This window comes from Theobroma cacao, chromosome 3 (genome assembly GCF_053813885.1).
Source record: "Theobroma cacao isolate CCN51 chromosome 3, ASM5381388v1, whole genome shotgun sequence".
Classification (NCBI taxonomy): Eukaryota; Viridiplantae; Streptophyta; class Magnoliopsida; order Malvales; family Malvaceae; genus Theobroma; species Theobroma cacao.
Genome location: NC_142641.1, coordinates 41,082,925 through 41,107,371, shown reverse-complemented (window position 1 = coordinate 41,107,371; position 24,447 = coordinate 41,082,925). Strand labels below are relative to the sequence as shown.

At 35.2% G+C, this 24,447-nt stretch overlaps 2 protein-coding genes and 1 non-coding gene across 6 annotated transcripts; all 3 read left to right on the top strand.

Annotated features, from left to right (window-relative positions):
• Positions 1–408: 408 nt before the first annotated feature.
• Positions 409–501, top strand: LOC148763830 (small nucleolar RNA snoR8a). Its single transcript, XR_016025635.1, has one exon. It is a non-coding gene; the product is annotated as a small nucleolar RNA snoR8a (small nucleolar RNA).
• A 1,331-nt stretch (positions 502–1,832) lies between these two features.
• Positions 1,833–17,561, top strand: LOC18605907 (ARM repeat superfamily protein). 3 transcript variants are annotated; one of them, XM_018117860.2, is made up of 28 exons: positions 1,833–2,260; positions 2,344–2,439; positions 2,524–2,681; positions 2,768–3,041; positions 3,109–3,176; positions 3,279–3,348; positions 3,448–3,813; positions 4,738–4,817; positions 4,933–4,984; positions 5,211–5,364; positions 5,507–5,594; positions 6,526–6,628; positions 6,770–6,857; positions 7,919–8,016; positions 8,951–9,133; positions 9,569–9,802; positions 10,574–10,669; positions 10,795–10,889; positions 10,993–11,056; positions 11,151–11,208; positions 11,957–12,030; positions 12,975–13,226; positions 13,348–13,421; positions 14,587–14,693; positions 14,906–15,024; positions 15,340–15,417; positions 16,705–16,896; positions 17,001–17,561. In XM_018117860.2, the coding sequence occupies exons 1-28, from the start codon at positions 2,072–2,074 to the stop codon at positions 17,013–17,015; spliced, it is 3,525 nt and encodes a 1,174-aa protein (XP_017973349.2). In that variant the 5' UTR covers positions 1,833–2,071; the 3' UTR covers positions 17,016–17,561. The 3 variants fall into 3 exon arrangements, with proteins under 3 accessions (XP_017973349.2, XP_017973348.2, XP_017973347.2); XM_018117859.2 differs by having other exon boundaries at positions 16,993–17,561; XM_018117858.2 differs by having other exon boundaries at positions 1,834–2,260; positions 16,705–17,561.
• A 1,479-nt stretch (positions 17,562–19,040) lies between these two features.
• LOC18605906 (S-adenosyl-L-methionine-dependent methyltransferases superfamily protein) lies at positions 19,041–23,245 on the top strand. 2 transcript variants are annotated; one of them, XM_018118418.2, is made up of 7 exons: positions 19,041–19,419; positions 19,568–19,624; positions 20,506–21,221; positions 21,452–21,662; positions 21,858–22,155; positions 22,259–22,726; positions 22,821–23,245. In XM_018118418.2, the coding sequence occupies exons 3-7, from the start codon at positions 20,535–20,537 to the stop codon at positions 23,047–23,049; spliced, it is 1,893 nt and encodes a 630-aa protein (XP_017973907.2). In that variant the 5' UTR covers positions 19,041–19,419; positions 19,568–19,624; positions 20,506–20,534; the 3' UTR covers positions 23,050–23,245. The 2 variants fall into 2 exon arrangements, with proteins under 2 accessions (XP_017973907.2, XP_088661015.1); XM_088804889.1 differs by having other exon boundaries at positions 19,568–19,687.
• The last annotated feature ends 1,202 nt before the right edge of the window (positions 23,246–24,447 follow it).

The window sequence follows — 24,447 nt, the reverse complement described above, 5'->3', positions numbered from 1 at the left end:
TGTCAGTGCCACATGGCAGATATAAAATTTTCAAAAAAAATTTTTGTGCCACGTCATAAGAATTAAATTGAACAAAATTATATAGTACCAGGATTATATTAAATAAAATTGAGATGTTGAGAGATTAAATTAAAAAAAAAATTAAAAAATATAAATATTTTAAGTAGATGGTAGATATACTTATTAATAAGATAAATATTTAAATATAAAAAATTTATGATGTTAAAAAATATAGATAAATATTTTAATATTTGATTATTTGATTGTCGAATATGTATATTAATTTATTTTCTTTGAAAAAATTAAGTTTGAATTCTCCTTCTATAAAAAATTTTGAAAAAATGTTCATACCTAAAGTCAATTTTAGATGAATAACTTACATTATATTAGATAAAGAAATGACAAATGAAGTTAGCGATAATTATAAAAATAATTATTTGTTATGACTTGCTTAATTTGGGTATGACAAATCTCTTATTACAATCATAGAATATGAGTTACTCCACTCTTTTAATTTTTAATTTATTTTTTATGTTTTTATTTTGTTTAATATTTCAAGTTATATTCTTTAGGTTAAAATTTTTTGGATTAAAAACTACATTTATGGTTGATAGAGTTAAATAATTGTAAATATTTATACAATTTTATTTTGTATTTATAAATTTTTTGTAGATCCAAATTAATAATGTAAATTTAAAATTAACAAAATTTGATTGTGATATTTGAACTTAAATAAAATCGTTTTATAAAAAATTATGAGTAAATTTAAATAAAAGGTAAATTAAGTAAGGGTTAAATAATTTTAAAAGAATGGATATTTGTAAATTGTGAAGTTGTAACTAAATCAACCCATTTTATTTTTTTGAGTTCAACTCAAGTTAAAAACTAAGTCAAATAAATTTCAAATTTTTATACTATTATAAATAGAAAAAAATGTATTTAGTCTTTTTATTTATTTTATTATAATATAATGCAAGCTATTCATCTAAATTTGAATTTAGATATGAATTTTTAAAAATTTTTTTTATGGAAAGAGATTTCAAATTTAATTTTGGCGAAGAAGATAAATTCATATATATATTTTAGAATCAAATAATCAAATATGAAAAGATTTATATATATTTTTTAATACCATAAATATTTTACATTTAAATATTTGACTTATTAATAAGTATATTTATCATCTACTTAAAGATTTGTATTTTTCAATTTAGTCTCTCAACATCTCAATTTTGTTCAATTTAGTTCCTGTACTATATACTTATATTCAATTTAGTTCTTATGACGTGCCACAAAAAAAAATTTTTGAAAAATTTTTTATCTGTTATGTGGCACTGACATGTCAACTTGTCAGTGCCACATCATCATATTAGACCATGTGGCACTGTCATGTCATCAAGTTGGTGTGATGTGACATGTCACGTCATCATGTGAATGCCATGTTATAAAAAATATGCCACGTCAGCACTGATATAATTCTTTTAACAGTATAATTGGATGTCGTTAATGAAGTAGATTAAATTGAAGTAATTATCAAAATCAATAAATTAAATTGCTTCAATTTTGAATATATGAATTAAATTAAACAAATATATGGATATAAGAACTTGATGGGTATTTTGAGTTTTTGACCGATAAAAATTAGAGCTAAAAAGAGATAATTAAATCTAAAATCTAAAAGATGCATTAAATAAATAAGTAATGGTCTATCACACACATATATACACGTGTCCTACTTGATATTGATGGGAGAGTTTCGGGCTGATTTTGGGCTTTTTCTTGAACCTTCACTGTTCTAAAGCTGATGTAGCATCTTTGGGCTTTTCTTCACTTTAGGCTAGTCGGCCCCGCAGCTAGTTAACGGTAATTTTCTACTCCTTTTTTGTTCCCTTTCACCACCAAGCACGGGCCGCCCACCGCCTAAATCCTACTCCCAAAAGGTAAAGAATGAATCAAATCAGGTGCGCGAGAAAACAAGAGCGCTGCAATTGATCATGGAGGAGTTTGCGCTTGGAGGATTTTGATCGTTGAACGATTTTGCGACTTTAATTCCCAAACGGATACACCGTCTATGGCGACATCATCATCGTCACTGGCGGCGTCGGCGGCGGGGGCCAGGTCATGGAGAACGGCATTTCTCACTCTGAGAGACGAAACCCTATCGAACCCTCCTTCCATCCATCAACTTGTCCAATCCCTACTCTTCTCTCACTCTCACTGTTCTTTCATCTCTGCCGCCTCCGACCTCCCTGCCCACGAGGTATCTCTCTATGTCCAAAATTTCACTTATTTTGCTATTCCTTTTCATTTGATGATAAAAGCTTTCCGAATTTTTAATTTCAGGTGACTTCGGATCTATTATTTCTCATCCAACTGGTTGCCAATGCCTCCCAATTTCAACAAGATTGGATCCCCACCTTTTCCAACACTTGCCACTTGGTATCTCAGTTTCAATTACTCTTGTTCTTCATTTATTTTATTTGTTTGTTATACAATTACCTATTGTTTCCTTGGTTGCCCTAGATCCATGACGTCAGTCGTCGAGTTTCTCTCGACATGAATTCCTCATTGTGGACTCTCCTTCTCGACTCGTTTACCAAAATGATGGATTTTTTTCTTGCCAAAAAACCCTCCAATGCTGCTTTGTATAAACCAGTTTTGGAATGCTTAGAAACTCTCAGGTTTATTCAACTTCCCATGCTTTTATTTTCCCCTTTGCACTTTTTTTTTCATGCTTGCGTAAATTCTGAAGTTTTTTATTTCCCAGATATCTTGTGAGTGCAAACCAACGGAAATGCTCTCTGTCAGATGATATTCAGTTGGTAAATTTTCTTCTTCACATCATTGCACGTTCACACGTGGATTTAATCTCCTTGTATCGTCCAAGTGGCAATCAAAAGAGTGCTATTGAAATGGGAAAGAAATCACCACGGTATGGTAGTTTATGGGAAGTTCAAACTACCACCTTTACTATGCTTGGTGAAGTATATTCAAGGACTGGTTCATCTTTTCCAGTCGATACTTGGCAATCAACTATTCAGGTAAGTTCTCTACTTGGCTTTAATGGCATCTATGAATGAGTCACTAAGATTGAGTTTTCTGAATTAGATTCTTAGGAAGATGATGGACTCATTAGCATCCAAGAATTTGGTTGTTGAAGACATTGTCATGTCCAGGTATGACTCTTTCCTCCAATAACCAATGAAGAGAAATTGAGAAAATAAAAACTGATATTTTTCTTTCATGTATTGGTAAACAATATTTCATGTTGTGTGCAGGTTTTATGTATCTCTTCTGCATTGCCTTCATTTGGTTCTAATGGATCCTAAAGGTTCGATTTCTGAACATGTAAGTAAATCATTATACTTTACAGCCATAATATTAATTCATAAATATTTAATTGTTTTTTTGTCTTTGCTACTTCATGAATGTAAAATGTACTTGCAGGTTTCTGGTTTTGTGGCATCCTTGCGAATGTTTTTTGTTTATGGCCTTACTGGTGGACCCCAACTCATGTGTGCTGCTGTTGGTAGCAAGGAGAATGAACCTGGTTCACTGAGTCTTAAGTTGACTTCAGAAGAGCCTAAAAAAACAAATAATACTCCGTATAGGCCTCCGCACTTGCGTAAAAAGGAGGGCTTTAATATGAGGCAGGCTAAAGCTCAGGATGCTCAGAGTTCTTCTGATCACGATTCTTCTATGGTTGATATTACATCGTCAGATTCTGATTACAGTGACAATGATGGATCACTTAATGACATTAATAGTTCTCGATGCTCGAAGGTTAGAGTATCTGCTATTGTTTGTGTACAGGTAAATTTAGAACATATTTCTTTCTTATTTGTGACTCACTTTTGATGTTTAGGTAAACCAAGGTTTCTGCAGTTTTATAGCCTACTTCTAGGTGGTTTTTGACTATTCCCTATTAAGTATGTGGAAAAACTTTGAAATGTGGCGACTCTTCCTTATGATTTAGGAATTAGCAGGAATACTCACAGCACCATGAGTATGATACCTAAACCTTGATCTTGCAGTGTAAATTGAGTCTTTTTGCACATAATTTTTTGTATTCTAGATTGTTAAATTGACTGATTAGTCATATGAATTGACATTAGTAATGACTATGAATTCTGCACTGATACAGCATGGAAGGATCCAAGTTTTTTTAGCCTGTTTTCTTTGTTTGATTTGATATTCTGTGTATTTAAGATTTCTTATGTCAGAATAGAATTAGTTTGGGAAGGGCATTTACCTTGAAGTCAGCTTAAATTACCTTTTACAGTTAGTTGTGTTACATGGTTTTCAAAAATAAATGAAATACTATTTTATCCACCCTAAAGTTTTAAGTCCTTCCTAATAATTTATGGGGTCTTTAGCATTTCTGTATACAACTATCATTTTGTTGGTGCTGGAATTTTTTTAAGTATCCAGCTGTTTCAAATTTCGTAATTCAACACTATGATCTAGATTCTACTCTATGATTTGTATGGACATAGCTTTGAGTTACTATGTATTTTTGTTGTTGTGATATTGCTTTCTGCTACTCTTGGATTAACTTAATGCGAGTTTGATGCCGTCAAACCATGGAAGCTGCTTGTCTTTGTTAGTTTTTTATGTTGCTGGGTGTCATTTCCTGGCTTCGTTTTGGTCATTAATGCAGAAAGGTACTCATGAATGATCATTGACACTGAATACTTCTCATTGGGGCTTCTTTGATTGTGTGTGTTTCTGGTGAAGGATCTTTGTCAAGCTGATCCTAAATCCTTTACAGCTCAATGGACAATGCTTTTGCCAACCAATGATGTACTACAACCAAGGCAATGCAATCCACTCTTCATCTCAATGAGCTAATTTTTCCATAGATTTATGCTCCTTTCTTTGCCTTTAGCAAATTATCTTCGTTTTCCATTTATTTCACATTGCCAATTGCAGGAAATTTGAAGCCACTCTGATGGCATCCTTGCTATTTGATCCTTACTTAAAGGTACAACTTTTGTTGTTTGTAGGTAATTTTTTTTTCTTAACATCCATTTTTCTTGGCCAATTATTTATCATCGAGGCCTTGCTCTTAATTTTAGTTGACAATCATTGGATTATGATGGCATGGATATTTTCATGGTTATATATGACTTTACATCATCTATTTGGCAGACATTTACCTTAACCTCAGCAATGCTTCTTTGCTTACTCTGCAATTTTGTGATACCTAGGCACGGATGGCATCGGCCTCAGCTCTGGCTGTCATGATGGATGGGCCTGCTACTGTTTTTCTGCAGGTAGCAGAATACAAGGAATCTACTAAATGCGAATCTTTTATGGCACTTTCTAGTTCACTTGGCCAGATACTAATGCAACTTCATACTGGTACTAGAAATGATTGTTTTGTGCAGTATAATTAATTTTATGCAGACTGTGCTTGCTTTTGTTTTTTCTAGTCTGTGTTTCTTGCTGTTATCTAATATAATTATCTATTGTACTATCTGTGTCTCTCTCCTTTGTGATGTAGGTATTCTATACTTAATTCAGCATGAAACTAATAGTCGGTTGCTGGTGTTGGTATTCAAGATTCTCATGCTCTTGATATCGTGCACACCGTATGAATCTTCCTTATCATGCATTCTCATGTTTGTTAAAATTCTTAGTTTTTTCCCTCCTTTTTTAATTGACAATTTGTTGTATTGCAATTAATGCTTTCTGTTGCATTTATATTCTTATGAAGCGGTACCTTGTTTTCAGACTGATCATGTGCATTTATTAAGAGTTTTCTATCACTATAAGAGCACTGATATGTTGAATCTTTTTAAGTGGCAAAATAAGACATAGGTGGTGTTTGAGAGTAGTAGAACCTTGGGGAACCTTGTAAGCTAGGTAATCTATACTTCGAGAGATAAAAGAAGGAGAGACCAAACCTATACAGAACAAAAAGAAAGATAGTGAAGAGGGATTATAGGACTATTCCAAAGTCAATTTTGTAACTTATGAGATTGGTGAGTGAATCTTTCCTCCACTTATGTCCTTTCCTTTCTTGTCTCTATTATCCCCTCCTCCCACCCTCTCTGTCTCTCATTTCTTCTTCTAATTTTATTTTGTATACTATTAATATCATGATATTCTGGTAATTATCTTGGAAACTAAGGTAGGTTATGCTTTCATTGTGTGCATGGAAAGTGATTTACATAAATGCGCTCATTCGTAATATTTGTAATCCACTTTAGTACAGGTTTGCGATTCCTTAAACTGATAAGGACAAACAATTACTTCAATCATTTCATTTTCAAAGGCCTACTTGGACTTTATTATGAATTTGATTTGCGAAAATTTTTGAATGGTGAATAAGAATCTGAGTTTCTATCCTTTACAAAAATCCAGTCCGGTTCTTATTGGATGCTTTTAGATGCTTGAATATGAACTGATTCGCTGGTACTCATGCCTTCATTAACTTCATGTGTTGCCTCCTTTATCTTTTGAGAAAAGCTTTGCACATGTATATTGGATTTATTGCATATTTTGCTCATAATTCCACAGATATTCAAGAATGCCCGTAGAGTTGTTGCCAAAAGTAATTATGTCTTTGCAAGCAAGGATTGAAGCAGGTTTTCCATTCAAAAGTGATCAGACCGGTCTGCAGGTTAGGGGTTTTTAATCATTTTTTATTATTTTTTGCTTCACTCTTCCCCAAACCCACATCTCTTTCACTGGTGTGGATAGGTAGCATTTAGGTATTTTTGGTTGTGCATATAACTATATCAGATCTTATCTCTTTTGTTAGGTTGCTGCTATCAGTTGTTTAACAGCTGCTTTATCAGTTTCACCTTTGATCCAAGTCAAAGAAATGATTTTAGAGGAAGTGTCAACAGGTTAGCTCGCTTCTGTTTGGCAAAATTTTTTTTTCATTTCAGGTAGTCTTTCCCTGTTTCTTTCTTTTTTTTGGGAAAAGGGAGGGGGAGGGGGGGGGGGGGTTGTGGTGGAAGAGGAGGAGATGGATTTCAGCTTGTGAAACCAATCATACATGCTTCTTGTTGAGATTGATTTCATGTCAACGAGGTTACTAAAGAGCATTATACCGATTGCTTATACCTTTGGTAATAGAAGTAAAAGCATGGAGCTGGTAATACGCTTTTATAACATCATCTCATGCTGTGGTGAGGAGTGAGAAATTAGAGTGACTGAACACTGGAGTGAAAGAGTCACTAAGAGGGAGGCATAGGGATCAACTCTACTCTTCACTTCTGTTCTTAGTGCTTAACTTTTTTCTTTCTTCAAATTTTTTATATTGTCACTATATCTTTCATAAAAAAATTATGCTTTTGACTTTTGTTGCTTTCCTTATTTATCCATCTTGTGCATGCATTCATACTCTTGTGTCTTATAATAAGGTTTTCACTAATTCAAATGTTGAAACTTCCATACATATATGTCACTCCTAAGTGTTTGGACACCATATGAGAGAGGTTTGAGGATAAAAGCTGGTCATGCCCTGCTTCTCCCCAATTTTGGGAAGCAAAACCCTGCCGAACATTTCACACGTGGTTCGTGAAAATGTTTCCTTGAGGACAAATTGATGCACTATCTCATTTGTGATTGGAGTTTTTTATGTTATTACATTGCGTCGAGACCTGAATGAGAACATGTCTCATTAATATGTAGTAACTATTTTGGTTTTTATTTGGTGAACAAGGATAATAAACACTTGAGTTCTTTTATTTACTGTTGAGAGTTTCTTTGATGTGAATAAATTATTCAGGGTGTATGGGTTCCATGTCCAGTTTTGCATTGCCAATTTTCTGTCCTAAGTTTAGAGTTGTATGCATGTATCATATAATCAAAATCTTGTTTAGAGAAACAAGTGTTTTTTGTCTCTCTGCTACAAAATATTTGCTAATTTGACCTTGGAAATCCATTTGAAGCGATATTCCAGGTTCTGTGGAGGCTGAGAAGAAGTCAGGTGTTCTTTTTACATTACTTCAACATTCTGAGCGGCTAAGCAACCCAACAATATGCTTTGAAGCACTTCAGGTAATTTCAAGTAAAGCTATGAGCATTTAGTGTGTTGATTAATTATGTTGAGTTGTGGTGGCTTTCGAATGCTCCTGTGGTTGAGCATGCAATCATTTTGTATCACTGAGCCTTGTTAGCACATTTTCCATTTTTTCTCCAGTTAGTACTTCCTGGTTCTTCGGTGACATCATGACAATTTGGTATCTCATATTCATAGAATGTATGATATATGCTGTTTCAAGCTAAGCTGCCTAAGCTTGAATTATCTGCTTGTTAAAGCAAATATAGATGAAATACTGGAAGCTAAAGTGGCCATGAGATCATGTGTAAGTGTAATGAGCCACAGGATTGATAAATGATAAATGTAGTATCAGTGCAATAGAATTGATGAACCTTGTATGAAGTTGATTGTGAAGATAATGCTTGTTTGTTTCTATGTTAAGTGAGCATGTTTGTGTGTGCTCATGCATGCATGTCTTTGGGAGCTTTTGTTCATATTGGACAAAAACAGACAGTTCAAGATTAAAAAGGGGATCTTCCAGAATATATATATATATATTTGTTTGGTACATCCAATAGATACTTTTTGCTCTTATGATTGTGCAATGCTGTGTTTGGAGAAGCATATGATGGAGGTTATTATTGCAAGTTTTGGAAGAATGTCTCTTCTAGGCATAAATTTAGTTAAACAGGATTTAATTTATTCTGTGGGCTTGCTTGTTTGTGTTTTTTTTTTCTTTTTTTGGCTTGCTTGGTATTTAAGTGGGCTTTATTTTCCTAGGCTATATATATAGGTTATGTTAAACTTGGCATTAGGTTTCGATTTTTGACCTTTTGATATTTAAACTTGAGAATTGAGTGTATTCAATTGAGATTTTGAGAATACTTCTTCAGTGTTTTAAATTGAGAATACCTGTCCTACACATAGTGATATATGCATGACGTGTTCCAGGCCCTTAGAGCTTTGTCACACAATTACCCAGACTTAATGCTAGCATGTTGGGGACAAATTTCTGCCATTGTTCACAAATTTCTGAGAGAAGCTTCTGCAGAAATTCCAACAAAGACCTGGAAGGAACAAGCTGGAAATACTGTTTTGTTTGTTGGGGAAAAAATTGTTACCTCTGCTATAAAGGTAAGATATCCATTGTCATATCATTTCTTTTTTTTGTTTAATTTTTAATTTATGACTTATTGTATGTTTGTGAACATAATTGTTGTGATCAAGTGACAGTTCAGATTAGATCCCTTTGAATATACCCTTCAAAGGCATTAGTATCATTTTTGTTGTGGTTCATTAGGATTTCAATGGTCTGAAAACTCCAGAAACACATCCTGTGCACCAAACCTGTGGAAGGCTGGCAGATTCTTCTTGTCAGGGATATTAGATATATTAGATATTAGGGAGTTTCAGTTTTTGATACCATGTCATGAGCTTTGTACCTAATAGGGCAAGATGCCCTTCTCCATGTGGTAGTTGTGTGTGCAAGTTTTCATTTCTGATTTAGTTCTTTCTCCTTGTTAGACTTGACACTTGATTCATAACTTTTGATGTTACTTCATTCTTCAGGTTTTGGATGAATGCCTTCGTGCAATATCAGGATTCAAAGGAACTGAGGATCTTTCAGATGAAAAATTTTTGGATACCCCATTTACTTCTGATTGCATAAGGATTAAGAAAATATCATCAGCTCCATCATATGCACCTCAGAGTGTGGAAGATACTAATCCATCAGGAATTGAGCAGTGGGCTGAGACAATTGAGAATCACATGCCTCTCATTCTATGGCATGCTTCTGCAATGGTTAGTTATTTTTTAACCCTTTTTATTAGTTTCCTAACTACTGACGTGCCTGCAGACTAAGGCTTATTCAAAGCTAAGTTTATTGACTTGTTGATTTTTTTTTTTTCGATTCCTATTATCATCATAATCATCATTATTTTGTTTTTGTTCTTCTATATGAAACTAGAGGTGGATGCAGCAATTCTCCTATGAATCTTTACTTCTGGTAGTCCAATTATGTCAATGAGTAAAGGATCCTCCTAATTCAGAGTAGCTAAATAAATAAAAGCTAAAACACCATAATGTTGGATGGAATTGCATCTGACTATGAAAATTCTGAACTTTCCGGCAACTCTAGGAGAAGCTTAAGGATTATCTGGTTGATTTAGTGTGGATGGCCAATGGTGCTATGTGTAATAGCAACCTTTTAATTGGTGAAGTAATGAAGTTTAACTGCTTAAGCACCAGAAACTTGTGTGTGAAAGCTACACTTTTTAGGGTTAAAGTACGTGATTGTAAACTCTGTAGGGATAAGCTTGTTATTGTCTGTCATATTTTGAATTCCCTATCTGGTAAAAACCATCCAAATTGGAATCATTTTTGGACTCAAAATTAATTTTCATTTTTTTATGAAGAATACCAAAGAGTTAGAGGAAACTGGGGGTTTCACTTTTTACATTGTGATTATTATCTCTTTCAATTTTATTGAAGGTGGTAAGTAATCTTATTACAAGATTCTAAGTGTTCTATTATAACTGTATATTACACTGAACTGCTGCTTTCCTCTGGAAGGTTCGAACCGCATCAGTAACCTGTTTTGCTGGAATCACTTCCTCTGTATTCTTCACTCTTCCAAAGGGGAATCAGGAATTTGTTGTTTCTTCTTTAGTAAGTCCTGATATATCATTAATTCAAGCCTGAACTTTTTTTCCTTTTCCTTTTTGTGGTGAACTTACATAATGTTTACTCCAAATTCTCCTTGTTTTATGTTTGGGAAAACAAAAACATTGTAGATCAGTGCTGCTATGCATGATGAGGTTCCTTCAGTCAGGTCGGCTGCTTGTCGAGCAATTGGTGTTGTCTCATGTTTCCAGAAGATTTCTGAGAGGTGATTCTATGATGTTGCTAAACGATCTATTATGATCTTTTAATTGGTTGAATATGTGTAAAAATCATGAATGAAAAGTTTATGAAGAGCCTAAACTATTTAGTGCAGAGATCCTTGGCAAGTTTATCCATGCTGTTGAGAGTAACACTCGTGATCCAGTGGTCTCGGTATATTTTCATACTGTTCTTGAGTTAGATCTTAAGGGGGCATTTATATAATTACTTATTCAAATGTAAATATCACTTATGAATACTTTTGCAGGTGCGAATACCAGCCTCTTGGGCTTTGGCGAACATATGTGATTGTTTCCGTCACTTTGGTAATGATTTTCCTTTAAAACAGTCTATAGGTGGCTTTCTGGCTTGATAGAATTATTTTTGAATTTGCTATATTTGATGCTAATGTTGTTGCCATAGTTGTTAAATCAAGATACATAGCGTGTAGTGAAATCTTTTTATTTTGTATCGAGTATCGTACCGTATTGTAAGATATGGTAAAAAATTTTAAAATTAATTATAAATAACATGTATACATATAAAATAAAGAAAAAAATTGAAAAATATTATATTTTTTAACATAATTGAAGATTATAGGGCAATAATTGGAAAGATGATTATTTTTTTAATTTAAACTTTCAACATATTCTTTAATAATATAGATTTTTAATAAAATATATATTTTTTCATATTAATTCATTAATTAAAAATTAAAAAACATTTATTATGTTGAAATTAAAAGGGAATTCAATTTTTTTAGTATTTTTTTGTTTAAAATCTAAAGATTGAAACTCATAAAATATAATTTCATGTTTCAACTTGAAAAAAATAATAAAAATTATTAAGTTTATAAAAAGTGTATCAACTATATTGTACGATATGCCCATATCGTAAGATATGTATCGCATATCGTACGATGCACTTTCGATACTTGATCAAATGCGATACAGTTATAGATATGTATTGTTTTTTACTAGTATTGCATTGCACTATACGTATCGCGTATCATACGATAATGATAACTATGGTTGTTGCAAGTATCTAATTATCCTTTTCTGGACACTGTTACAGATTCAGACACAAACTCCCAATTAGTGGAGTTGTTAACTGAGTGTGCTTTGCATCTAACGAAGGATGGGGACAAGGTATATATGTTTGTAGGCATTTTATAACCTTTTATAATTTGTGGGAGATTGGTGTGAAAGATAACTTGGAGGTGTTATGAGATAGGAATTTGATGTACACTTTTTGCCTTCTTTGCTGTGTATGCTTGAGCTGTTGTTGACAACTTCTTGTGTCTGTTCCAGAAATCTTGTATGTTTGTGAGTTATTTCAGTTTTTAGAATAGAGGTATTTCGGTTCTTGGAATATATCTATGCTTTCATGAGTTTTCTTGCTCTAGCTTTATATCTGCCAGAAGTTCAATTGGGTAATGTACTCAGTCACAGAGAAAGATAAGGGAGAAGATGGGTGGAGAATAAGGGAAGGGCAGGGTGTCCCTCCTTTTACCAAATTGGAAAATATATAGGGTGTGGGTGTGTATATGTGTATGTATGTATATATATTAGTTTTGGATCTCATCTTCTGTTGCTTTTACATCATCTCTTAATTTCATCTTGATGCCATTTATGTAAATATTGATTTGTTGTTAGTGAAAATTATTCTCAATAAACTTGATTCTTAAACTTGTAGGGTTGGTTAATTATGAATCATTTTATTTGGATTTCTTTATATTAGCCCAAGAACAATTGAAATGCTATTGTCAAGGTTGTCTAGATAGTGTCCTAGAATATCTGTTTCATTGAACTATCTATTTAACTGTATAAATATATGTTTATTATATATCATGGTTTATATCAAGTGTTCAGCATTTTCCATGATGGCAGACTGCTGACCTTGCTGCTCTAGGTTTCATATATTTTCGCTAATTAATTTCGGCATCCTGTTTTCTCAGAAGTTAGGTGTTACTTGGTTTTGGTAATTACTAGATAATACTCAGCAAAGTGATAGTTTATGAAGTTCTTGTATTCTTGAAGAGATTGTAATTAGCCACTTTATCAGCTTTTATCTTTCTTTTTCTTTCTATTAGATCAAATCAAATGCAGTGAGGGCTCTGGGAAATCTTGCAAGATTTGTCAGATATTCAAGTTCATCATGTGTGCATAATAAGCCTGTGGTGAATACAGGATTTTCTTCTACTTGCAACAATGTTATTATGTTGTCAGCAAGAAGTGATCCAAAAGCTTTAGATGGAGATGACCCAGCATCATTGAAGGATTTGCGTCGGCTGGAGAGTATGGTGCAAGCATTTATTTCTTGTGTTACAACTGGAAATGTTAAGGTATTATTTTGCATTGAAGTTTTCTGGACAACATTGAGTTCAACTTGGTGTGAGCGTATAATCTTTTTTGAATGTTAGTTTAACTATGCTCTGTACTTGACTCTGACGTTACATCGACCAGGTTCAATGGAATGTCTGTCACGCGCTGAGCAACCTGTTTTTGAATAAGACAATACAACTGCAAGATATGGATTGGTATAATGATGCTAAAGTCTTCATGCTTACATTCTTGCAAATACTGCCCCTATATGTTTGCCTATTCTTTGCTAGACAGTTTGATCTATACTGTTGTTAACAATAATCATAAGTTGGTCAAAACAAAATGGTTGGATAAATTATGAATGAGCAATTTTATCTTACATAGCTTGGGCATGTGTAAGGAAAGTCCAAACGTATTCTGGCCTCAGTGTTCATTGTCATGGGATTAGGCAAACCTACATGTAAAAACCTCCACATTCCAGTTTGATCAGAGGAGGAAGTTGCAGAATTGTTTTCTTTGTTTTGCAGCTAGTAACCCTGTGTTTTGAATGATGATCAAGGATAGAAAGTAGCTTGGCTCCCCAATAATTATCTATGGTTTTATTTTGTAAATGGAAATAGAAACCTGCTATTTGGTATGCTTTCTACCTGAGGCAAAATGTTCACTATTAAACTATATTTTTTCCATTTCTAAACAACTACAAGTAAACCCCTCAATCCCTCTTCTGAAGAAATAAAATATTTTGTCTTATAATTTTTTTTCCCTTAAAATAGGAAAAGAAAAGGATTTCATTTACTTTGTTTTTAATCTAGCCTATTAATTTTAATTAAATGGAAAAGAAATGGATCTAAATTTTTTGGTTTAAATTTGTATGTTTGTGTTTTTGAGCTTTGTAATTTGTACAATCATGCTAGCTTGAGTTTATGTGCTAAGTTATGTTTTCCGGCCTAACTTGAGTGTTTGTGAATGTTTACTTCTTGTGCATGATAATGGATGCTTAAAAGAAGTGAGCAACCAAAAAACAAAATTGACACTTAGACCTGTACAAGGATTCCTTGGTGCCTATCATGAATATATCCAGTCATAAGTGATAATCATAGAATCCTCACTCTTTGTTGCCTCTACACATATAAATATATAATTACTGTCTGCAAACCCTGTAAGAAATATTTCATTTTCTCTTTTGGTTTCATCAGTAAAAACACTTTGCTGTTAATATATTTTCAGCTAAAAATTTGAAGGTCTTGCAAACTATTTGAGTTAATTAGTTCCTAGATCACTTCACATGTTTTGTTTATATCAGCAACTTGTTTTCCTTTTACAATTTGTGATACTTAATTGAGATATATTTGTAACTATGCATGTACACATTTTTGCCAGGGCTCCATCAGTTTTTGGTATTCTACTATTACTACTACGTGATTCTTCGAACTTCAAGATCAGGATACAAGCTGCTGCTGCATTGGCTGTGCCAGCATCAGCACTTGGTGAGTAGTAGGACTATTCACTGTTTATCATGGTTATGATGTAATTGTGGTTTTGTTTTGCCTTGAAATCAATGATGGGTCCTTCAATCATTATTTACGCCTAATCTTAGACTTGTTGACTGGGACCTTTTGTCAGAATAGTTCATATTCTTTGAAAGTTTAAAGCTGGATTTGTGACATTGCTCACTTTGTTTCCATTTTGTTTGATGCAGATTATGGGAAATCTTTCCCAGACATCATCCAAGGTCTGGAGCATGTAGTGGAGAATCTATGTTCAGACCAAATTTCAGTGCCTTCAAGTTTCAAATATAGGGTTGCGCTTGAGAAGCAGGTTATTTTGTGCATATGAGAAAGTCTTTTGAAATGATAGAACACAGCTTAGAGAATATTTCATTTTCCGCACTTGTTAAACAAATGCTTATTATCTAATCCAGGTCAGTGGATGATATGGTATTACATCAAGTGAAATTATGAGAAGAAATTTGCATAGCCATATGGATTCCTGTGAATCTGAAGTTTCATGACAAATTTAGAATAAATTACATCATTTAAACTAATTATATTCAGAAAAAGGCTTTTGTTGTGTTCCAAGTTGAATAAGACAACCATGTCTAATCATGAATTGGATTTTCTTTTCCTCTTGCAGTTAACTTCAACCATGTTGCATGTTCTTAGCCTTGCTTCAGCAACTGATCACCAACCTCTGAAAGATTTTCTTGTCAAAGTAAGCATTAACCAACCTTATTTGATGTTCACGAATGCTATTAATGAATTCAATGAACCTTTGTATGCAGTCATGTCTGTCATGTAGTTTTCATTGTTACTATTGATGATTTCTCACTTTCAAAATGGAAAAAGGCGACACTTTGAAATGCTTGGTCTCATCAAGGTTGGTTTTTGAAGGAGTGATCTGGATTGAGCTTTAGCGCTCTAGCACTTTGCATGGAGTGAAAATTTTTCAAGATTTAAAACAATCACATAGACCTTCGTAACTTGAGGCTTTGGCCTAACAAAGTTTCTGTTGGATATTAACTTTTAAGCATTAGGAGCAGAGGTTTTCTTAATAAATTTGGCCAATAGTTACTTCAGCATTTTGCTTGAGCTTGCCACTCTTAAACACATGAATATTTTAGGAACTTAGAGGTTTTGTCGGACAAGTGTAGAATTGCTGTTAGAGAAATGTGTTTATAAACAATTTTACAGGCTAGCATTTGTATGATTTTAGGTTTGTTTGGAGATTCTGTAAATTTGTTACCATTGTAGCCTGAGTGTTGACATTAGATGAACATTATACCCAGCTTCTTTAGTGATTGCTTTTATGGAATTGTTTTCCATTTTATATTCTTCTTTTTTTAGAACTGCTCATTGATGTTTCTGATCCTTGCTGAAAAAGTGCAATTGTTAGCTAATTAATGTGCACAATATATTGTCCGTGCCATGTCATCATGTTTAAGTGTTTGCAAATGTAATAACATTCTGATAAATGATGGTCCTTGTGTATCTTCTTGTCGTTTATCTAACTTGCTATAAAGTAGAGGTGGCATAAGCTAACCGGACAAATCCACCTGAATTACTGAAAAAGGTCAATAACCCGAACTTAAGCATGAATCCAACCTTGACCAGAACTCAATTGCTATCTGCTTGCAAAGTAAAATTTTAACGGGAACCTGGGAGACCAGCCAAGCTGTCCAAACCGAAATTGATGCTAAAGTCAATGATCTGAATATAATGTAACTTGAAATGACCTGATGCGCCCAGATGCCACCTCTGCTTTGAATTGATTATAAATGTTCCTTTTTTAGTGGACCATATCCCACATAACTGGAAGCTTGCAATAAAGGAGTCCTTGTCATTTTTGGATATGTGGTCCTGTGGGTTGCATGTAGGGCCCACTATAATGGATGGCCAATATTTGTACAATTTTTGCATTTAACTGCTAAGAACATTGCTTCTTCAAAATCAAATACTAGCACTTTATTCTAATCTGGCTTATCCTCATCTTTTGTGACAGAAAGCATTTTTTTTGGAGGACTGGTTTAAGATGCTATGCTCCTCACTGAGGAAGACAGGTGCTCAGCCTGAGATTGAAAATGATTCTATTGGCAACCAAAAGAAAGCGATGATATCCAAAGCTCTACAAGCATTAATTGAAGTTTATGACAGCAAGAACCAGCACACAATTTCTCAGAAATTCAAGAAGCTGGTCAGTAGCATATCCTGATGGTATCATAAGCAGCCATCTTCATTTTGCGTCGGCTGATTATGATTGTGTTGTTATATCGGGTAATTATGGTTCAAGTTCCTCAGGAATTAACTTTTTGACTCATCGAATGGCCATCTGCCCCTAAAAAGCCATTTCATTGGAATCTGGAAACACCCTAAAGTCCACTGATTGACCAGAGAGAGATTGGGGGAGTAACTGAACCATTGGGCATGCATGAAGGCCCCTCGTTGGTGAGGAGATTAAAGTGCAGGAATTCCCCGTCGTACACGCTAGTCCCTAGTAGAAATTCAATGTGGGTTACATGAAATGGGGTCCCAATGTGTGTAAATTATGATGCGTTTGCTTGTACTCGCAGCCGCCTGCAGCATGTGGTTTGGACTCGGATGCAATGATTTATATGCTATTGTATAGGAATTACTGTTCTCTGCTTCCATTTTTTGTTGTAACATAAATGAGTAGACTGTAGTCATCGAAGGACCCCTGACCAGGCTTTCTACATGTAATTTATTTCGTATGCATCCATCACCCTAAGTCTAAGACCCTGAATTGAAAAGTGGTGAAAGAAGTACTGTCAGTGTGCATGTATGTGAATTGTGAGCCTCGATGATTAATAAATTTTGTCGGCGATTTAAGGAAAATACAAACCTTGGTCTGCTACTCTGAAGCAAATCTTATATTGCATGCTACACATGCAACTTGTTGCCAGCAATCGCCAACCTAAATGAGGCCTAGGAATATATGTTAAAGATAATTTTCCATTGAGCAAGAAAAAAAAATCTCGGTATTGTTATTTTTCCTTTTTTTTCTTTCCTTCAAAGGTATGTTGAATTATGGGTTTTATTTTATCAGGTCACATAATTTTCCTTGTCTCATAAATCTTGTCTGTCAGAATTTGAAATTTTTAAGGTAGAAGTTTCATTTTTTTCTTAAAAACTTTTTTGGAAGACATGTTTTTGGAATTGTAAATACGTCAATTTCGGTGAATTGAATGAATATTGAATGTAATTTGTTTACTAATGCTAATGAGCAATGAGAAACTCAATTAAACCATATACTTTTCAATATATATATATATATATATATATATGGTTTGGTTGACAAGGGCGAAAGGGACAATAAGTTGCAGTTGCACCTTTTTGGTTGAGGAGGTTGAATTGATTAGGTAGTTCAGGTGAGAATTTTTTCTTCTTTCCAGAGGTGAAGTGGTGGCGTCAAGACAAGGCCAGTCATAGGATGCGTCCTGCTTCCCCCGCGTGGGAGTGTGCTTTGAGAGACAAAATCACGAAAATTGTAAAATTAAAGCACCAATGCCGTTTTGCTGAATGGCAAACGCCTTCAGCCTTTTGACAAAGACAAATTATTTAGTATTATCTACGACGCAAAACACGACAAGCCGGAAAGCACTTTTGACTAAAAAGTCGGAGTGCAACGTGGCCACTGCCCACCAACTTCCTTGGTTCTTTTCCACTTTAGCTAGGTCTTTTCTTTTCAATTTTTTTTTAATTTTTGGCAAGGAATGATGTCGTATCAGTATTAGTCAGTATTAGATTCTACAAAGTCGTCGTTGCATGTAAAGTGTTGCAGCCCTGACACTATTAATTCCAAGCCCGAGAGACCAAACTCGCGACATCATTATCACAGCTTAAAAAGATAAAAAGGATCATAGCTGAGCTATGGATTCGGTCGTTTTGGGTTTATCGAATCATCAACGTGACTCCTTTGTCACTTCTACTTTTATACACTGCAATTTTAATCTGGCTACACAACAATTCATCTTTACTTGCCAAATCTTTAATCTTTACCTAAATACCAACTTGATTGGACATCATAGAGTCCATACCCGAGCTTTTAGTCTGAAATATATGGGCGACTGAACTTTACGTAGACGATCAGTACTTATCGCCTCAACTTGTTCTGGTTGATGTTTCCCTTTCATTGATTCTTTGCTTCTGTTTTTCTTTGTTTGCCAAAAAAGTCCAGAAGAAAAGCGCCGTCCTTGATTACGATTGTGTATGGTGGGTCTTTGCTTGTTGAAAAGTTGGAGCCAATTCCCCACCCCACGTTTCCAGATGGATATATAATATTTTAAAACGAAAAGGGTTTTCTTTTATGTTAAAGTTTTTGAAGTTGGAACCTAAAAAGCAGGGAATAAATGAATGGAAATGAAGATGCAAGGAAAATGGAGATGGATGAGAGACAAATGAGGCTGGTCACTCTCCTTTGAATGCTCAACTTCTTCCACTTGCCTTTTGTCTTTTCTTAGACCAAATCCCACGCTTTCTTAGATCCCTCATCTCTCCTTCTGTCCTTCACTTCAGTCCATTTTTGGTTATTCCCCGAAAAAATTTCAAAAAGAGATAAAAACCCTCAAGGATACTACGTAAACACATGTTATCCAGTCCACTACTTATTTTCTTGGTAGCATCATTTTTCTTTTATCAAAAAATAACAACAGTCCCCAACTCCTGTAATGGCGGGGATCTTATACTTTCCTCTTTCATGGTATTCCATTATTTTAACCTTTTTTCTGCACCAATGTCTACCTGCTTTTTCTTAGCTACTTAATTGGTCCTTCTTTTCTTACTTTATTAGCTTTTTCCTTTTTTTTTTCTATCTATTTATTTATAAGTTCCGGCTACACTTTTTACAGATACCGTCATATTTGGAGTGTCTGAAAGTCTCAACAGAACCAGATCACCTTCTTCAGGTATTTTCCTGTTTCTTTTTTGGGTACCAAAATTTCGTCTTTTCCCAAAACAAAAAGAACAAGGTGAGCTTTTTTCACTGCTGCCATGTATGTTTAATGCTGAATATCTCCCAAGGGCAGGGTTTTCTTTCTTTTTAATATGTTGTGAATGATGAAAACGATAACCCCTGAGAAAAGGTTCTGCAAAGTTCATTTCTTGTAAGAAGTTTGCAAGTTTCTAAAAGGACTTCTGTTGTCCATGATTTCCCTTTTTTTTTTCTTTTTAGTGGATCTGATGCTGTGTTCTGTTAGGCACTTGGGTTATTATACTTATTTTGGTAAATCATTTTCATGGACGTTGAGATGCTTGTTTTTTAGTGCCTTTCCTTTTCAGGTTCTTTAATATACGGTAAAAATCATAATATTGGTGCCTGGATTCCCTTAAAGGCGCTTCAATTCTTATGCTCTTCTCTGTCTTTCCTCTGTTTGTTCTGTTTAGTCACCTTATTCTTGTCAACTGGACGGCTTTAGAGTCTTTGTTTAATTTTTGTTATATTCAGTCTAGTTTATGAATCTTTACAATTACCTGCGTGAAGTCCATTATATGTTCACTTATGGATGATCCACTTGTTTCCTGACTTATTTGGACAAATTACGTCCACCCTTTCTGTCTGACTGGCCTCTTGTTTACTCTTTTCTAAAAGTAATTGAATATAGAATGAAACTATTTTTTTAATTGTTTGGACAAATTTCCCCTTCCTGCAACTTGTGGTATCTTTCCTTCTTTTCTGTAAAGGAAAGCTACGATGACATCCTATAAGAGAAATGTGAGCTGATATTTTTGTTTATCACTTTGTGGTATGTTTCGATTCTAATCTTTGTTTCATCTTTTTGTATATTAGCTGTCATGAGATAATTGCAGTAGATCGATATGGCCAAAGAGTACAGTGGATCGCCAAAGCATCATCAGCTAGAAGCAAAGAGGAAACGTCTCACTTGGATACTAGGGGTTAGTGGCCTCTGCATATTGTTTTACGTGTTGGGAGCTTGGCAGAATAGTACTACTCCCACTACTGGATCCGATGTTTACAGTAGAGTTGGTTGTGATGGTAATGCCACTACATCAGGCGATGGCAATTCCCCAGTTAATCCATCATCAACTAACTTGGACTTTGCAAGCCATCATCAAGTTGAGGTAGACAGTTCTAAAACAGTCAGTCAGTTTCCACCATGTGATATGTCATTCAGCGAGTACACTCCCTGCCAAGATAAAGTGAGGGGAAGGAAATTTGATCGGGACATGTTGAAATATAGAGAGCGGCATTGTCCCACGAAGGAAGAACTACTCCTCTGCCTTATACCTGCCCCACCAAAATATAAGACCCCTTTCAAGTGGCCTCAGAGCCGAGATTATGCCTGGTATGACAATATTCCTCATAGAGAACTCAGTATTGAGAAGGCAATTCAGAATTGGATTCAAGTAGAGGGTGATCGTTTCAGATTCCCTGGGGGAGGCACCATGTTCCCTCGGGGAGCTGATGCGTATATTGATGACATTGGCCAGCTCATTCCCCTTACTGATGGAACCATCAGAACAGCAGTTGATACTGGCTGCGGGGTAAGCAATGAACATCCTTTTTGACAATTTGTTTGCTTGCATTTTTTTCCATCCTTTAGAATTTGTTGCTATCTAATTGGTTTATAAATTTTTTAAAATCAAGAATTGTTTTTGATTCTTGTGCAATACAATGGCATATCTACTTTCGGTCTATGTTAATAACCGTTGCTCCAATTGTCTACTAATTGCCTTTGCTAATTCTCTCCTTTACTTCTTTTCTCTGGTGTTAGGTTGCAAGTTTTGGTGCTTACCTCTTGAAGAGGAATGTCTTGACAATGTCTATTGCTCCAAGAGATACACATGAAGCACAGGTTCAATTTGCATTGGAACGTGGAGTTCCTGCAATGATTGGAATCATGGGTTCACAGAGGCTTCCTTACCCAGCCAGGGCTTTTGACTTGGCTCATTGTTCTCGCTGTTTGATACCTTGGCAAAAGTACGGTAAGGCATCTCTATATCTCAAGCTATTTTGTCAAAAATAAGAAGATGACTCAATAAGGAAGGGGAAATGACCCTTTTACTGCCTTCTATGTGACAACAGCTAGGCATCATATGACCCTATTACTACTTTCTATCTCATTCTTCTACAGGTCCAAAAGTTGTGTATTAGCTAATGGTTTCCTTCATTTGGTATAGATGGTTTGTATCTCACTGAAGTGGACCGGATTCTAAGGCCTGGTGGTTATTGGGTTCTCTCTGGTCCTCCTATTCACTGGAAGAAATACTGGAGAGGCTGGGAAAGGACACAGGAGGACTTAAAACAAGAGCAAGATGCTATCGAAGATGTTGCCAAACGACTATGCTGGAAGAAAGTGATTGAAAATAATGATCTATCAGTTTGGCAAAAGCCAATCAGCCACATTGAGTGTATTAAAAGTAAAAAGGTCATTAAAACACCGCACATATGCAAGTCAGACAATCCAGACACAACTTGGTACTCTCTTTAGTGCTTCAATGCTCTTATATCCTCCTTTGGCACACAGACATAAAAGGCCTTTTGTGTTCTCATTTTTCTTTTGTCAATTTGTGCTAAAAAGGTACAGAGATTTGGAAGCTTGCATAACCCCACTTCCAGAAGTAAGCAGCTCAGATGACGTTGCTGGTGGGGCAGTAGAAAAATGGCCGGAGCGTGCATTTGCTGTCCCTCCTAGAATTAGCAGTGGTTCAATACCAGGCATCACTGCTGAGAAATTTCGGGAGGATAATGAACTGTGGAACGATAGAGTGGAACATTACAAACGAATTATTAGTCTCCTACCCACTGGACGATATCGGAATATAATGGACATGAATGCTTATCTTGGGGGATTTGCGGCAGCATTGTTAAAGTATCCAGTGTGGGTCATGAATGTGGTCCCTGCAAATTCAGATCATAACACGTTGGGAGCTATTTACGAACGAGGTTTAATCGGTACGTATCAGGACTGGTGTGAGGCATTCTCAACATATCCAAGAACATACGATCTCATCCATGCTAGTGGCTTGTTTAGTATATACCAGGACAGGTAATATTTGAGGGGATGTATTCTCAATCATGAGCTATCTTTGATCTTGTAATTTGTAATTGTGGTTGAACGTGTTTTAATTTGTACATTGAAGGTGTGACATCACTTACATCTTGCTGGAGATGGACCGAATTCTGAGGCCAGAAGGGACGGTTATATTTAGGGACTCAGTGGAGCTGCTTGTGAAGATTAAGAGTATAACAGATGGAATGAGATGGAAGAGCCAGATCATGGACCATGAAAGCGGACCATTCAATCCTGAGAAAATTCTTGTTGCTGTCAAAACATACTGGACTGGTGAAGCTACAGAAAAACAAAGCTAGGAGAGATTCATAGTCCCTCTCTCTCTCTCTCTCTTTGCACCTTCTTTGTCTCATTTTTCTTCTTGGAAAATAGCCAAAATCACTGAGATTCCACCCAAGATAATCTTTCCCTTTCAAAGAGGTGAAGGGTAGGTTTTATTAGAATGGTTGTGTATTTTATTCATGTACTGTAAAAGTAAGTATTTTTTACTCCAAATCACTCCGTTAGTGTCTTTGTTTCGATGGTAGTAGGATTAGCTAAACAGATGCGCTCACTGTCTTCATTAACTGAGAATTAAGCCCTCGCCTCCGCAGTTGTTGAATTTCTGATCATGTGTATATGGCAAAGATTGATAAGGTAAATTACCGTAGGGATAGAGATAATTGTTAAAGGCTCCCCAGTTGCTAGAATGGCGCTTTGAATTTTTCATTGCAGCATATTATTTGGATCTTCAATGCTAATGGTGGTTGAACTTGGATGTTCGTTAAGACTTTCCAGTTTCGCCGATTCAATGTTTGGTTTTGTGATTGTTCTGATTCGGATGATTCTTTCTTATTTTTAGGCTGTTGATTATTGAATACTGGTGTGAAGCTTTTCAATGGCAACCAAGTGGAGAATTGTTCTCTCACTAGTCAGTGCAAGCCAACAACCTCGTATGCCATTGTTCTTTATCTTTTTACAGTTACTTGCATTATATTATAACTTAGCCTACTAGAGGCACGAATCCGAACATATAAATAAATGAAACTCAAAACCCATCATCCAAGGGTCTTCGTCAATAATCTCCTTTTTATTGGTCTAAATGCATAAGTTGTACCATATAAAGGAAATTAGTGAATACAACTTTGATACGATATCTAACAAAATGATTGGCATTTGACGAGGTTGGGAATCCTTGGTTTGCGTGAGCAACCTTCTATTGACTAAAATTCAGGGTGGTTGACAGTGGGAAGAGTGAGGTTGAAGTTGCCACATATCTTTCAAAGTTGCTAACCGCAATAGACCATGGCAAACTCCGAACAGGGAGGCTACGCACCATCATTTGTTCATGGTCAGGGCTAGCTAGGTTTCCTGGAGTGGCTAGGTCCATTATAGTATGGGGGAGAGGTCCTCTATCTGTAGAACGATGGTAGTCAAGCAATGTTGCTCGTGGACAAGCATTTATAGGGGACAAAAAGGCATGCACTGAGCTTTGCTTCTTTTTGTAGTTGCTCTGGAAAGTAAACCACCGGGGAGTGAGATAGCTGCTCTACTATTCATCACAGTCATCACCATTTTGCTTCATCAGGGAGACCAAAGAAGAGAAAGGGATGAAAGTTAAGAAGGAAGAGCCAGGTTTTAAGTTAATTAAAGAGAGAAGAATATTTTTCTCATCTTAAAAATAGTAGATCAAATTAGAACCTATAGAGGAGAGCAGG